This window comes from Anabas testudineus, chromosome 2 (genome assembly GCF_900324465.2).
Source record: "Anabas testudineus chromosome 2, fAnaTes1.2, whole genome shotgun sequence".
Lineage (NCBI taxonomy): Eukaryota > Metazoa > Chordata > Actinopteri > Anabantiformes > Anabantidae > Anabas > Anabas testudineus.
Window position 1 is genome coordinate 17,728,426 of NC_046611.1, and position 13,288 is coordinate 17,741,713.

Here is a 13,288-nt window from a genome sequence, read left to right on the forward strand (position 1 = left end):
ATTCACGTATTAACTTTTCATACCTATTAAAATAAAGTACGGTATGACTTACAAGATTTGTACTCTCCCTCTAACCAAGGTAATATTTCGTCTGCAGTCAAACTACTCTCAATTCACTTTCTGTTAATGTAATTGTAACTAGGAAGGACCTTGAAATTCCATTATATTGAAATACCATTTGGAATTCATATAGAATTTATGATCTAGTAAAAGTTATTCTCATACCATAACAAGTTTTTGTTGTTTTTACACAAAGTCGCATTGCAGAGTGATTTCTCTCCTCTTGGTAGAAAGTGTCTGCAGTTAACACATTTGAACTTTACACACGCTTGTACATATGAAACAAGAACATTATGAAACAAGAGGAAAATGGCCTTAAAAAAAAAAAAAAAATGGAGTGCTCCCCTCTTGGAGCGGACAGCCTGTCGCTGCCTCTTCAGAGGGGCCGTTAAAGGTATTTTAGATCAAAGTCAAAGGCGAATAAAGACCTCGGCTCCACACTTTACTTCAATTTCCTTCACCTTACCGGAGCATTGTGCCTCTGCTGTTGAAGTGAATAAGGAATGACTCTTTGTGCTGCTTCACACAGCAACGCATTCCTCTTTGACCTGCTCTATCGCTCCGTTTTTCCCCCTCTATCTTTTCTGTTTTTCCCTTTCGTCTCTCACTGTCACTCCGCTCTTTGCTTTCTTGCCCTGTCTCCCATTGGAGTTAAAATTAGCTCATGCTACACCTTGTCAATCTGTTTCTAACCAGCATATGTTCTCTGGCATACTGCTTCCCCAGCTCACATACAGTACATGCTGTAGATTTGGAGAGTGTCCTCAGCAGAGGTCTCTCAGCCTCCCACTGGCCTTCATTTCTCTGTCACCCTCTCTAGCCACCCATCATGCCAACCTCGGCTCTTCACTCCTCATGTGACAAAACCTTTTTATCAGCTCTTACTGTTTTTATGAGAGAGTGTCTCTACCCTGCTAATGAAGCAGATCTTGAAGATGGACGTTTTAGTTTTTACTTATTCTGTTTCTGCGCATTGACCTTACAGTAGTTACTAAATTCATTAGTTAAATGACAGAATATGAGTAAGTAAAACTGATAATTAATTTTGTCATTTATTTAGAATAAAACATGATGATGCCTTGCTGCTGCCGATGAACTGCTGCGTTTGCAAATGTGATGATTTGCTGATATTTTGTGTTACACATTAGTGTACATTAAATATCGTTAAGATCTGGATTCTTGGTTGGACAAAACAATTTGAATGAATTATTGAAATATGTAAGAGTGGCAGCCCAGCTAAAGGCGCATCCTGCTGTTGCCCTGAATCTTAAACTCTCATATCTTGGGCTCTGATACACTGCGGCTTATAAAGGCAAAATTGGACAATAAACTTTGGCCTTTCCCTGTCTTTGATGTCAGCCTCCTTCTCGTATTCTTCCTCTTCATTTCTCTCTCTCTCTCTCATCTTCAGACTTTCGCCTCCTGCGAGGAGCTCATATCTGAAGATGGATATATGCTATGCAGCTGTATATACCCCCTTTGCTTGTATAGCTCTCACTTACCCCTGCCCTGCTTCCTGCCTGCCTGGCACAGCACCAGCCCACATCTGCAATTCTAATCTATAATTCTGTTTAATTAATGACCATTACAGCAGCAGCAGTAGCGTGCCCCCCCCACACCCCCTGCCCTGTCTAGCACTGAGTGGGGAGTATGCTCCATGACTTTAACTGATGTAGAGATGGGCAGGAAGCTGATGCACAGTTTCATGGTGCTGTCATTAGCATTTTCCAGGAATTGTTAAGATGTTAGAAGTTGTTCTCTAACCCTGTGTGCATCCTTGCTGCTTCTATGGTTATAAGAACATGACAGGCACTCCTGAATGTGTACCAGAGGTTTATAAGCATGTTTTTTTTTTTTTTTTTTTCCCCCCCGTTTATATTTGAATTACAATCATTTTCTTCTGAAGGGCTGCTACTTCAGGCAGCCTCCCAGTTGTCATGCAGCCTGTCAGTGCAGCCATTCCCAGAGGCCACGCATGAAACATCCGACTTCACCGTTTCTGTTAAAAGACTAAAAGCCTGGTACATTTGTCGAGAGAGCATGATGCCTTTCATGCCCCACTGATGTGTAGCTGAATAACCCCATGTGAAACCCTTCTTTTCTCCTCTTTTCTTCTTTCACACGTTTCTTCCTGCCCTTCCACGTCACTCCCTACCATTTAATTTCCCCCATATCCTTCTGTAACCTTTTTTTTTTATTCCTTCCTAACCATTTTTCTACCTGTTTTTAAAGGGGCCACAACCAGAGGATGGAGTTCCTGGGAGATTCTATCATGCAGCTTGTGGCCACAGAGTACCTTTTCATCCATTTCCCTGACCACCATGAAGGACATTTAACAGTAAGATGAAATCACTTAAATAAGTCAACACACACACTAACTGTTCTCCTGTCCATGACATCTACATTTTACATCTACATCTGTGTCTTTGCACCTGTCTATTCTATATTTGTTCTTCTGTTTTCTGAAGTTGAAAACCGCTGTTCTCTACTTTCACTCATGAAATGAAGTTACAGCTGTGCTTTTGTGTGTGTGTGGGGGGGGTGATTTTTCTTTCTCCTTCTTTCCTTTCCATCAATCTTTGCCAGCCAGGTATTCACCCCCTTCCTTTCTCTGTTGTTTCCACAAAATAACTCTCTTCCACTCTTCACCTCACACCGTGCTTGTATGTGTACTGTACTTCTTGTGATGGGTATTGTCATGAGACAAAATTGTTCAGTGGTTTTCAGTAACACATCTTTGTCGGCACATTTTTGCAGAAACTGTCAACAGTCTGAAAAATAAAGTTGCGTGTTTGCTGCAAACTTGCATGTCTTGTAACACAGGTACAAAGTAAATGATCACACTTTGAACATGAAGTCCATTTTCTGACAGCGTCAAACGGCATTACAACTCCCTCTTTTCATTTGAGCATCAGCACTTCTCTTCAGAAGACTGCTGCAGGGATGGGACTGGTCTAAAACTGAATAAGAACTTCTGCAGTTAGATATTTATTCATGGATATTCCTTATAGATGGAAGCCTTGACGTCAGTTGTATAAAAGCTTGCAGCAAGCTTTTCCTGAGCGACTGAAAGCTTGAGAGAGTGAAAGCTGCCTAAACCCAAGAGTCAAGATGGGGTACATCTGAAATGGATTTCAAATCAGGGGAAAAAGTGCTCATTCAACTAGTGTGTATTTTTTTTTTCTGGATCCAATTGCATCGCGTGTTTACTGTTAAGGAGGACACATCGCTGCAAGACAGATTCAGAGTCATATTGCGTTCCATTTGCTCTTTTGCACATCTTGTAGCTATATTTAACATGTTTGTGTTTTTCCTTTTAGAGACATAAATGTACTTCATCCAGTCTAACATGTTGTCATCCGCTCAGCTCCAAGTCACAATGTAATATTTAACAGAGCAACGTGCAATGTCTCTGAAACATTTACTCTGCATTACCATTTCTGTCTTTGATGAATTATTCCATGTGGGGTTTATTTTGATGTTTTTGTGTATCTTTATGCGAGCGTGCATCTGTGTGTAGTGTTGGTGTGGCTATACATTCACACCTTGAGTACATTTCTGACATGCATACCTAAAAAATTTATGTTCTGTGTGCTTGTCCATAGCTGCTGCGCAGTTCACTGGTAAACAACCGAACACAGGCCAAAGTGGCAGAGGAGTTGGGTATGCAGGAGTTTGCCATCACCAATGACAAAACAAAGCGCCCGGTTGCACTACGGACTAAGACTCTGGCTGACTTGTTGGAGTGTAAGTTATAGATCTTTAATTTGTTTGCAGAAATATAAAACGAAAAGAAAGAGGAAAAAAAAATCTTTATGCAGCTTCAATAGAACTCTACTCAAGCGTTTTCTTAAATGTCTCTGCAGAATGTGCAGGTTAAGATGCCAGCATGAAGTACCATTATTGATTTCTTTGTTCCCCTTTGTGTTAGATGTCAAACACAGTCACTTCTCTTCTGAGGGCACTGGAGGATGCTCCCTATGTGCCTTGTATGACAGGAGTAGTTACTGATGATTTGTTTAACCAGCCGCACCTGCCTCAGTATCCCATAATTGATAAGCTACTTGTGGTATTCTAACAGCTAAATAGATTTTTAAACTGAATAAAATATCTATGGCATGCTTAAAGTGGAAGAGATGGTGGGAGAGTCACATTTGGCAGCTAAAGAGAAAAGTATCTGCATCCAGTGCTTGTTTTCCTCACTTGGGGTTAGACACACCTTAGGACTGTAAGTCCTGTCACTGCATGTTCATCAGGCGTTATAGGAGCTATAAACTAGCCTCACTCTGGTTCACAATGAAACAAACACACTAAAAGTCAGTTTCTATTTAAGATAAAAATAAAGATTGTAACTATAAAATGACTGATAATTGGAATCAAGAAAAGAATCAAGAGGTAGCAACAAAAAGTGGGTAGTGCTAAGCACTAGGCAGTTTTAGTAAGACATCTATTATGATAAGTGTTAGACCACCTCGTTCTCAACATAAGTCATATTTGACATTCTATATTACGTACATGTTGCAACTGTGAGATCTTAGTTCTACTAAGCCAATTTCTCTTTTGGTAGGATAAGAGGAAGCAAAGCTATTCATTTACCTCAGATCATGTTATTTTAACATGTAATAGTAAGAATAAAAAACAAGCTGCTGCACCCACTAATGAGATTTGTGTTATGTTTGCCATCAGTAGTCATCTAATAGTGTTGGGGTGTTATTAGCCAGTTGGTCCTGATGAAGCCCCTTCTTGAAGACTGAAAAAGAACTGAGGTGCACACTTAGTTATACCAGCTTGTTAGACCTTATACCACCACAACAGTAATAACAAATATCTAGAAGTGATCCACTCGTGAGAATACTAGAACTCCATCACCACATTATACAGGCATACTTATGAGCCAGTGTCGACTTGCTGCAAAGATGTTTGGTGTATTTGTTGTCCAAGTAATTAAAGAAGAGAAATGATAATACACACAAATACAAATACTTTTGACAGTTAATAAAATGCCCTAACAATATATCACCCCGTGGTCCCAGTTTTTATAAACAACATATTTCAGCAAAAAAAAAATCCATATTGGTTATTGCTTCTCATTATCCAGGGCCATAATGGGAACCAGTAACCAACTTTCTTGTTCAGATTATATGCAGTACCAATATAAATACAATCCCCAAGCCCCCAAATAGAAAACAGATGGCCCGTCCACATGAACAGAGTAATACACAAGCAGAGGTAAAGTGGAGAACACAACAGTGTATGGTACTAATCGGAATTGAACTCATGTGTATCCAGTCTAGCTCACAATAGGCCACCAAAGGGAGCTAACATGACGCAGACTGTAACAAAACATAATAACAAATAGGGGGTAGACCATTCCAGACTGGCAGGAAAATGGGAAAAAGACAGGAGGAAAGAAGCATTAATGCATTCCAGGTCAGCATTCAATAGGCAGACCTTTAAGCATGAATCACACATGGATCCACAAATACACATACAAGAGTAAAATACAGCATGGAGCTTCATATCATTTGCCTTTTAAATTATCCTTCAAAGTTCAGGCCAGAGCGGAGTTGATGACACAGGAAGGGGACAAGGGTCAGTGTTGGAAATGAGTGCGGCTCCTCCGCATATGAACAGTTGTGCCCTGCAGCTATAGCAGGCTCTCACTGGCGTCCTGAAATATTACCTTTTATTCCACAGTCATGTTCCACTGTCTTAGTCATGGAGATGAGTGAAAGCAGTGGCAACGAATGGAAGATTAAAAAAAACGAAGGCAAATGAACGAGATGAAGATGACACCAAGTACTTACATTTGGAATCTTTTTTATTTATTCACTTACTTCGCCAGTTACCTCAATTCAGCTTGACATACAGTTTCATCTTATATATTATATATGGTAGATGTTTCTGTGAACTCTTTATGGTTCAGCTTCAATTCCCTGTTTGATGTAAAAAGGCAACATTAGGAACTATGGTGGCCTCGTTGACAGCTGTTAACATTAACATTGCGTCACTAACTGTGAAGGGCCACAGCTGAGGTTTGTCCTCTGGTCTTCGTTAATCATTCATTCACCTTAGTGGCAATGAGCCAACTGTTAAGCAGAGCAGAAAAGTTAACCACCCACCAACAGCCAGTTTTTTTTAATAAGTGCTTTCTTTCTTTTTCTGTCCTCAGCCTTCATTGCAGCGCTCTACATTGATAAAGGTCTGGAGTATGTGCACACCTTCATGAACGTCTGCTTTTTCCCCCGGCTGAAGGTGAGCCTCCACTCATAGCCATTCACTCCACATGTCTCATCAATGGGCTGCTGAGATGGACACCTCAGAGAGGAAGAACTACGGAGATGTTGAGGAGGGAGCTAATGGCTGGGCTCTAATGGTGCATTGACGCGAGGCTTGAAGTGGTGCTCGGCTCTCGAATGCCTCTCAAAAGCGGTGCCTCAGATTGCTATTTTAGTCATCTTTAATGGGAATTGCATCAGTGTCGGGACGCATTTATTGGGTTGTTAATGTTAGTTGTCAGTGTTTTTCTATTGATCCAAGAAGTGCTTAGGCTGTTGATTGTGTCCACTTCTGGAGTGCACCAGGAGTTGGATAAATCAAGCAAGTTTCAGTAAAGACTCCCATGGCCAGATGTGAGTGAGAAGGAGCCGGCCTTTTATTCTTAAGCACCACTGGATTGTCTAAATTTAGATTGAAGAGCCATGAAGCTGCTTTTTTCCATTAATACAGCTGCTGTGGTAAAAGACACAAACTATCTCATACATTCTCTTACATAAAGAGGCATGCACACAAATGTGCTCATGTACGAGTACCCACACAGTGTGGCCCTCTCCCTGTGAAGCTGCTGCAGTGGTCTGATATGCCATGCTAATTGCTGTCTTGGTGTGCCTCTCCAGGGAGAATCCCCAGCTCTGGAGGAGCTGAGCTTTGCGTCATGGTCGCTGCAAGAGAGCACCTCATTTCCACTTCCAAGAGAAAAGTTGTGGAACATCCAGCACGTCTCCTTACATAGCCTTCTGGAAACCGGAGTGTTGCACACTCTGCCGCTTCATCCAATTTGGATGGAAATAGAGGCAGTGTAAAATAAATGCTCCTTTCCTTATGTTCGGGTTTTTTTTGCTGCGCTCTGTGATACATACAGTATAGAGAGGGTTGCACATCTGTGCACTTGAAATGGCTTGTAGTAGAGCTGGTCTATATGCTACGCTCTTTTGAAAACAGACAAATTTTTCTGCTTTAGGCAAAAGGACTATAGATGCACCCCACCACCACCACCACCACCCCGCCCCGAGAGAACAGAGGTGGGAAGGAGAATAAGGGAAGCAAAACGCAGAAACAGGAACAGCAGATATGAAAGGGTTGGGGGGCCAGTAGGAGAGCGCGAGCAACAGAAACAGAAGCACTCTTTGTAGAAAATTAATAGGAGCAGACATTTCTGGATTCGGAGTCTGCCTTTTTATGACAAGGCTGCTTCCCTGTTAATGGAAGGGCTTTTAGAAGTCCCACTTGGATAAGAGAAATGTATCAGGGCTGCACACCTGGGAGACTCCCAGACGCTCTTTATTTCTGGCCAGGGATTGGCTTTTGTCTTAAGTAGCCTGTGATTTGTACTTACTGTGAAGAGAAAGATGGGAAGTCAGTCACAGAGAGAGAGAGAGAGAGAGAGCGCAAATAAGTTAGTGGGTCATGCCAAAAATGAAATGAAAGCATGAGTGACAGAGGAGGAGGAGATTTGTAACTGCCTCAGATTTTTGTTTGCTTCTGACTCTTTAAAAGCAGTTTGCTAAAATAGTTTGATTCCATGTGTTTTGTCTGGTTTGTGTGTTGCAGGAGTTCATTCTGAACCAAGACTGGAATGACCCAAAGTCTCAGCTGCAGCAGTGCTGTTTGACCCTGAGAACAGAGGGCAAGGAGCCCGACATCCCACTGTACAAGTAAGAGCCCAGAAAATACCGAGACACTGATGCTTGCTGATTGGAGCTAGCTCCGACGTTGAGTTATAGGAACAAGTCAACCAGTGATTTAATCTGCTCAGTGGAAATGGTTTATTGAATTTAAGAAAACATTTTCTTAGTTACAGTTTTTCTATTTTTATTTTACTGCATATAAAATATTACAAGAAAGAAATGATAGATATCGACTCATCCAGAAAATCAAATTCCAAAGTCCATCAACTCCTTTTCCCAACCCCGTTTATTAAAACTGTTCCAAAGTGACTTTAAATTATATTTTTTATTTTACTTTAAGTGACTATTTTAACTACATATGCGTCACTTTAATCTATTTTAAACATATAACTAATAAAGAGCGTAGGAAAATGTCAATAATCCTGAGCATCACAAAATTATGTTTTTGCTTCTCAAATGCAAATAATATAAATGTTAATGCAATGCAAACAACTGCCGACCACAGTGTTGTCTAAGAAAGGTAAACTTTTTACCTCTGATTTTATGCATAGTGGTATGTTCTTTGTATTCCTAAAAATAGAAAGTAAATTGCAATATAGCGCCCAGCTTACAGAACCACAATATAATGAATTGTAAACATCATTAAATTTTCTGTATGTATTTTCAAATCTCAGCGTAGAAAATGAGAGGTTGGTGCCCTTATAACCATAAACGTGCATACACTCGCACACGTGAACAGTACACATACAACAAAAAGAAGCGGCCGTGTCCCTCTCTCCAGCGTGACCTCAAGTCTGCAGCCGAAATGGGTTTAGTCAGGGATCACACTGGCCACAGAGCACATTCCCAGAAATGAAGTGGCACAAGCACAATTTACAGAAATTCTCCTTGATATTGGTCCCTGAACATTGTCAATAGCTCTGTAAAGGTCTCTGTTGTTGTGATAAATAAACACGCACAAAGACACCTCTTATTTAACCAGAGGTCAAAGAGCAAGTGTCATTTGACAGAGTGCTTTTGAGAGCTACCATGAAGCTGCATGTTGGTCACCATGGAAACTGACAAACAGCATTTTCTCTGAGAAGAAAGAAGTGCCAGCTCAATGTGCATAGGCTGTTGGAGGAAGAGCAATTTAATGTACAATGAACTCCACAATTCAGCATTTAATCAGGTCCCTCTTCCTCTCTTGTATTTATTTGAATGTCTTTTCAGCCCTTCTCTGTTTATTATTCTGTCTATCTGCCCGAGGGATGGTGATTTTTGACACAGCACAACTCTGACACCACAATCAACACTTCCCTCGAACTCTATTGCCCACAAGAACGTGAACAAGAAACAAATGGAGCTCCTGGGTGACTTGAATTTCAACATTTCAACACACACATGCGTACACAAGAGTAGTCACAAAAAGAAATCATAAACCTCCTCATTAGTTGGCTAAACTCCTATTGGTGGATACACAAGTTGTTGGTGTCAGATCTGCCAGGATGTCTTTGGGGTGTGTCTGAATTTGTTTACAAGTGTGAAGAGTACAGAGACACAGGGTGAGAAAAGAGTGTGAGTCAGACAGACATAGACTAAATGACCGGAGGACGGCAGGAAAGGACACAAATGGGGGAAAAGAAAGGAGTTAATGCACCGAGGCCCCTGCTAAAGGTTCCCTGGTGAATGTCTCTTGCTGATGACAGATCCACACCTCAACCCCAGCACCATTACTTTACTGTACATCGCATCTGGGTAGGACACACCAGGGAGCAGACACATACATGTGACATTGTGCAGAAAATGGCCTGAGTCAGTAAGTAGCGGCTTTTAGTGGGAGCTCAAGCTCGTGCAGACCCTCTACGGTGCTCTTTCTTCTCCCTCGCACACTTCGGCGTGTGTGCAGCCTTGAAGTTGACAACTTCTCAACAGCCTTGCACATTTCCTTTTTATTCCGTCTCGTTTTGTGTTATTTTAGCAGCGTGATAATTCCAAGTGACATGCTCTCCCTGTTGAGATTTGGCTAAACCGGCGCGCGCAAGAGTCTTATTTGCACCACACATGCCATGTGCTTCTTCATTTGTAAGTGAGAAAGGAGACTGAATTATTGATAAAGTGTCATAAGTGACCACATTGCATTAAAAATGGATTGCTTTCCTGAAATAAGTAAATTGTCTGTGAATTATTTAGGTGACTCACAGCCTGGGTCTGAGATGTTTATGCTAATGGTAACATTTCAAACAACTCCCAAGTTTTGTCATCTGTCTTGTACATATGTCCCTGCAGAAATGTAACAAAATTGACAGCTTGGTTCTCATCTCTTAAATAAGGTACATCTGTAAATTAGTTGAGTGATATTCTCTCGTCGCGTCTGCCTTAGATTTCTTGGTCCCGGTTTAGCTTTTTCATTGTTTACCCTTGTATCACGGCAGACTCGTGGGCCTCTCACAGTTATTGTTTTATTTCAATTCCTCTCCCAACATACGATACACCAATTTCGCTATGTGAAGATGATGGGTGTGGGGAGTTGGGGAGGTTTAAAAAGTTGTTTATATGTCCCTTAGATGGCTTCTGCACACTCTCAAAGCACACTAGTGCTCAGAGCACTGTTCCCCTTCTCTCAACCCACAGAAAAAATTATATTTGTTCCAATTTTAAATCTTTTTTTACCTCCTTTTTTCCTGTTATTTCTCAGAACAACAATGACCTTGAGTGTCCTTGTTCCTTTCTTCTGGTTATTATTATTTCTCAACTCGACCCTCTCTGTATTTATTTTCCTGACCCTGTATTTATATGTTTGATTTCGCAGGACTCTGCAGACAGTGGGGCCCTCACACGCTCGCACCTACACTGTTGCTGTGTATTTCAAAGGGGAGCGAATCGGCTGTGGCAAAGGCCCAAGGTGAGTAAGACAGTACAATAAGACACCGCAGGACAAGGCGCTCCCCCTCTCACTGCACTGCTAATGGGCTCGAGAATAATGGTTGTGCTTTATTGATGGTGTTTATTATAGCAATTAAGCTCTTGTTGGCCTATTCTATCGGAAGAAACATTATGCAGAATGAAAATGATTCGATTCATTATTGATTTGACATGAATTGTCTTATGGAAATATCACTTTCTGCAGAAGTGTCTGTGTCGAGGCGACACTGCATCTAGGGCTGTATACCTGTCTACCTGGTATATTGTGTTCACAGCAGGACAGACGTGTGTGTGTGTGTGTTTGTTTTTGTGTTCGACTGCACACCTTTGTGCGTGCTCATACATTCACATTTCTGTAAAGTAAAGAAAGTGAATCTCTGTGCGAAGGCCTTTTCAGGGTTGGAGGGGTTGACGATAAAGCTGCAGCTGAGCCGGCGAGAAATGAAACCTAAATCCATCAGACATCTTTTAGCACCCCACCCCTCCACCCACGCCCCATCCACATGTGGAAATCCCATCCATGGCCCCCTACTTGAAAGCACTCTCTCTTGCTCTAAGCTGGCGATAAGTTTGTCCCTTCCATAGGATCTTTGACAGCTTACTGTTTTTGTATTTACATGACTTAAGCTGCCAGCCACCTCCGCTGCTGGGCTATGATCACACAGCACATAATATATACGGAGGGACGGTGAGTTTCATGGCGTAAACAGTGCCCATCATAGAGCCGCCAATAGGCTTATCTTTCTGAAATGTGTGCACTGTGTTACCTGGGATTGTTAGGCAAAAGGGCTCTTTCAAACAAATACAAAGCACTTGATAATCCTCTCAATATTAGGCCTGTTTTTTTGACAGAATTTCAAAAAAAGGGACATTTTGAATATGCTAAAGACCTTTTCTCTCTCCTTCTCTTTTTTTTCCTCTCTGTCTCCTTTTTAAAAATATTTCTAATCTAGCATCCAACAGGCGGAAATGGGAGCTGCGATGGATGCACTCGAAAAATGTGAGTTGTTTGGCAACGCAAACCCCTCCCCTCCACACTCATACACATTTTCACACTTTAAGCCTTTCACACGCTTTGTGTCAGTGTTGAATATTAGCCTTGGCTGTACAGTATGCAAGATGGCTGGCACAGAGCTGTGGCCTGACCAGCCGGTTGGCTGCGACATATAGGACATTAGGCTGTTTGAAGTGCTAGCCCAGAGCACAGGCATGGGGCCTAGCCAGAGATGGAGAACCAATAAAACAAGGATGGGGTAGCTAAGCATCCTCGATCATGTCAATCATCCCGCGGGACCGCAGAAAGTTTGTGTCAAGGGCCGCACAAAGTTTGTATTTTTTTGTTGTGTTTTCAGGCTCTTTTATAGACCATGAGAGGGAGGCTTCACACTCTGAGCGACTCTCTTGTGCTCAGCGCTCCTCTTCAGATTTGAAGGAGTGCAGCTGATGCGTCCCTTATGTGCCGCTTCACTCCTTGGCTGTTTTTCACCTTGTCATCAACCACCACTTAAGGAAAATAGATAGTGGTTTTTAGGCATTTACAGTGTCTCATTTACTGCCAAGTAAAAATACAATTACAGTGCTCTTCGAAACACATCCACGAGCCGTTTCCATCACTTCCAATTCATCTCTTATGGTCTATGCATATGCATGCAGTTGCATAATAGAGTGTGTTAAGAGTTTGTTGTGTTCAAGAGTAATTTTTGAACTGGACTTTGTTGATATCCCAGTGACCACCACATTAATCAACTGTACGTTTTTTTTTCTTTACTCAACTAATTAGCTGGAGGTGAACACAAATTGTTTTGTTGGAACAGCAATGTAGAACTTGCAAAGGGCAGTGAGGTCATATTTGGATTTAATTTGGCTCATAAATGAGGCCTCCAGCCACTTGTGATTGATACTGTTTGTGTGCCCAAGCTTCAGCTTTTTTATGAAACATTAGTGTTAGAGTGGTATTATTTAAATCCACACATCCACACGCACTGTCTGCTTCTGGCCCCCCTCTTTCTCACCTCTCTCCTTCCTTATCAGGGGGCGTAGTTCAGTGCACACACTCTCTCTCCTGTGTCTTCCTCCCTCCCTTAATTCCTCCCGTTTCCTCTCCCCAGTGTACACCTCTGTCACTATGATTGATAGATGCTCATTGCTGGTAAATGAACATTTCCCCTTCATAAATTGCTGTTTTGTGTGACTAGATTAGCAATGCCTTTTAAAAGGTCAGTTCATTTAAAATCATCTCTTCAAGTCCTCCTTCCTTTGGCACAAAAAGCCCAGTTCGAGGGGTTTGTTTGAGATTGTGTTGTCACTTAATTTAAACCCACCAATTTACAGCTCACCTCTTACCACCTTCTTTCACCTGCTACACTGTTTTGATCACCGATCAATCATTTAAGTTATTTATTAGGCAAAAATACAAA

The 13,288-nt window shown here is 41.6% G+C and overlaps 1 protein-coding gene across 1 annotated transcript in view; it reads left to right on the top strand.

The window, feature by feature from the left end:
• drosha (drosha ribonuclease III) overlaps positions 1–13,288 on the top strand; it is an 83,849-nt gene that overhangs the window by 63,699 nt on the left and 6,862 nt on the right. Inside the window, exons 26-31 of the mRNA XM_026363628.2 lie at positions 2,293–2,398; positions 3,666–3,807; positions 6,233–6,315; positions 7,891–7,994; positions 10,759–10,851; positions 11,825–11,871. Coding sequence (XP_026219413.1) covers positions 2,293–2,398; positions 3,666–3,807; positions 6,233–6,315; positions 7,891–7,994; positions 10,759–10,851; positions 11,825–11,871 — 575 coding nt within the window. The remainder of the gene's footprint in view (positions 1–2,292; positions 2,399–3,665; positions 3,808–6,232; positions 6,316–7,890; positions 7,995–10,758; positions 10,852–11,824; positions 11,872–13,288) is intronic.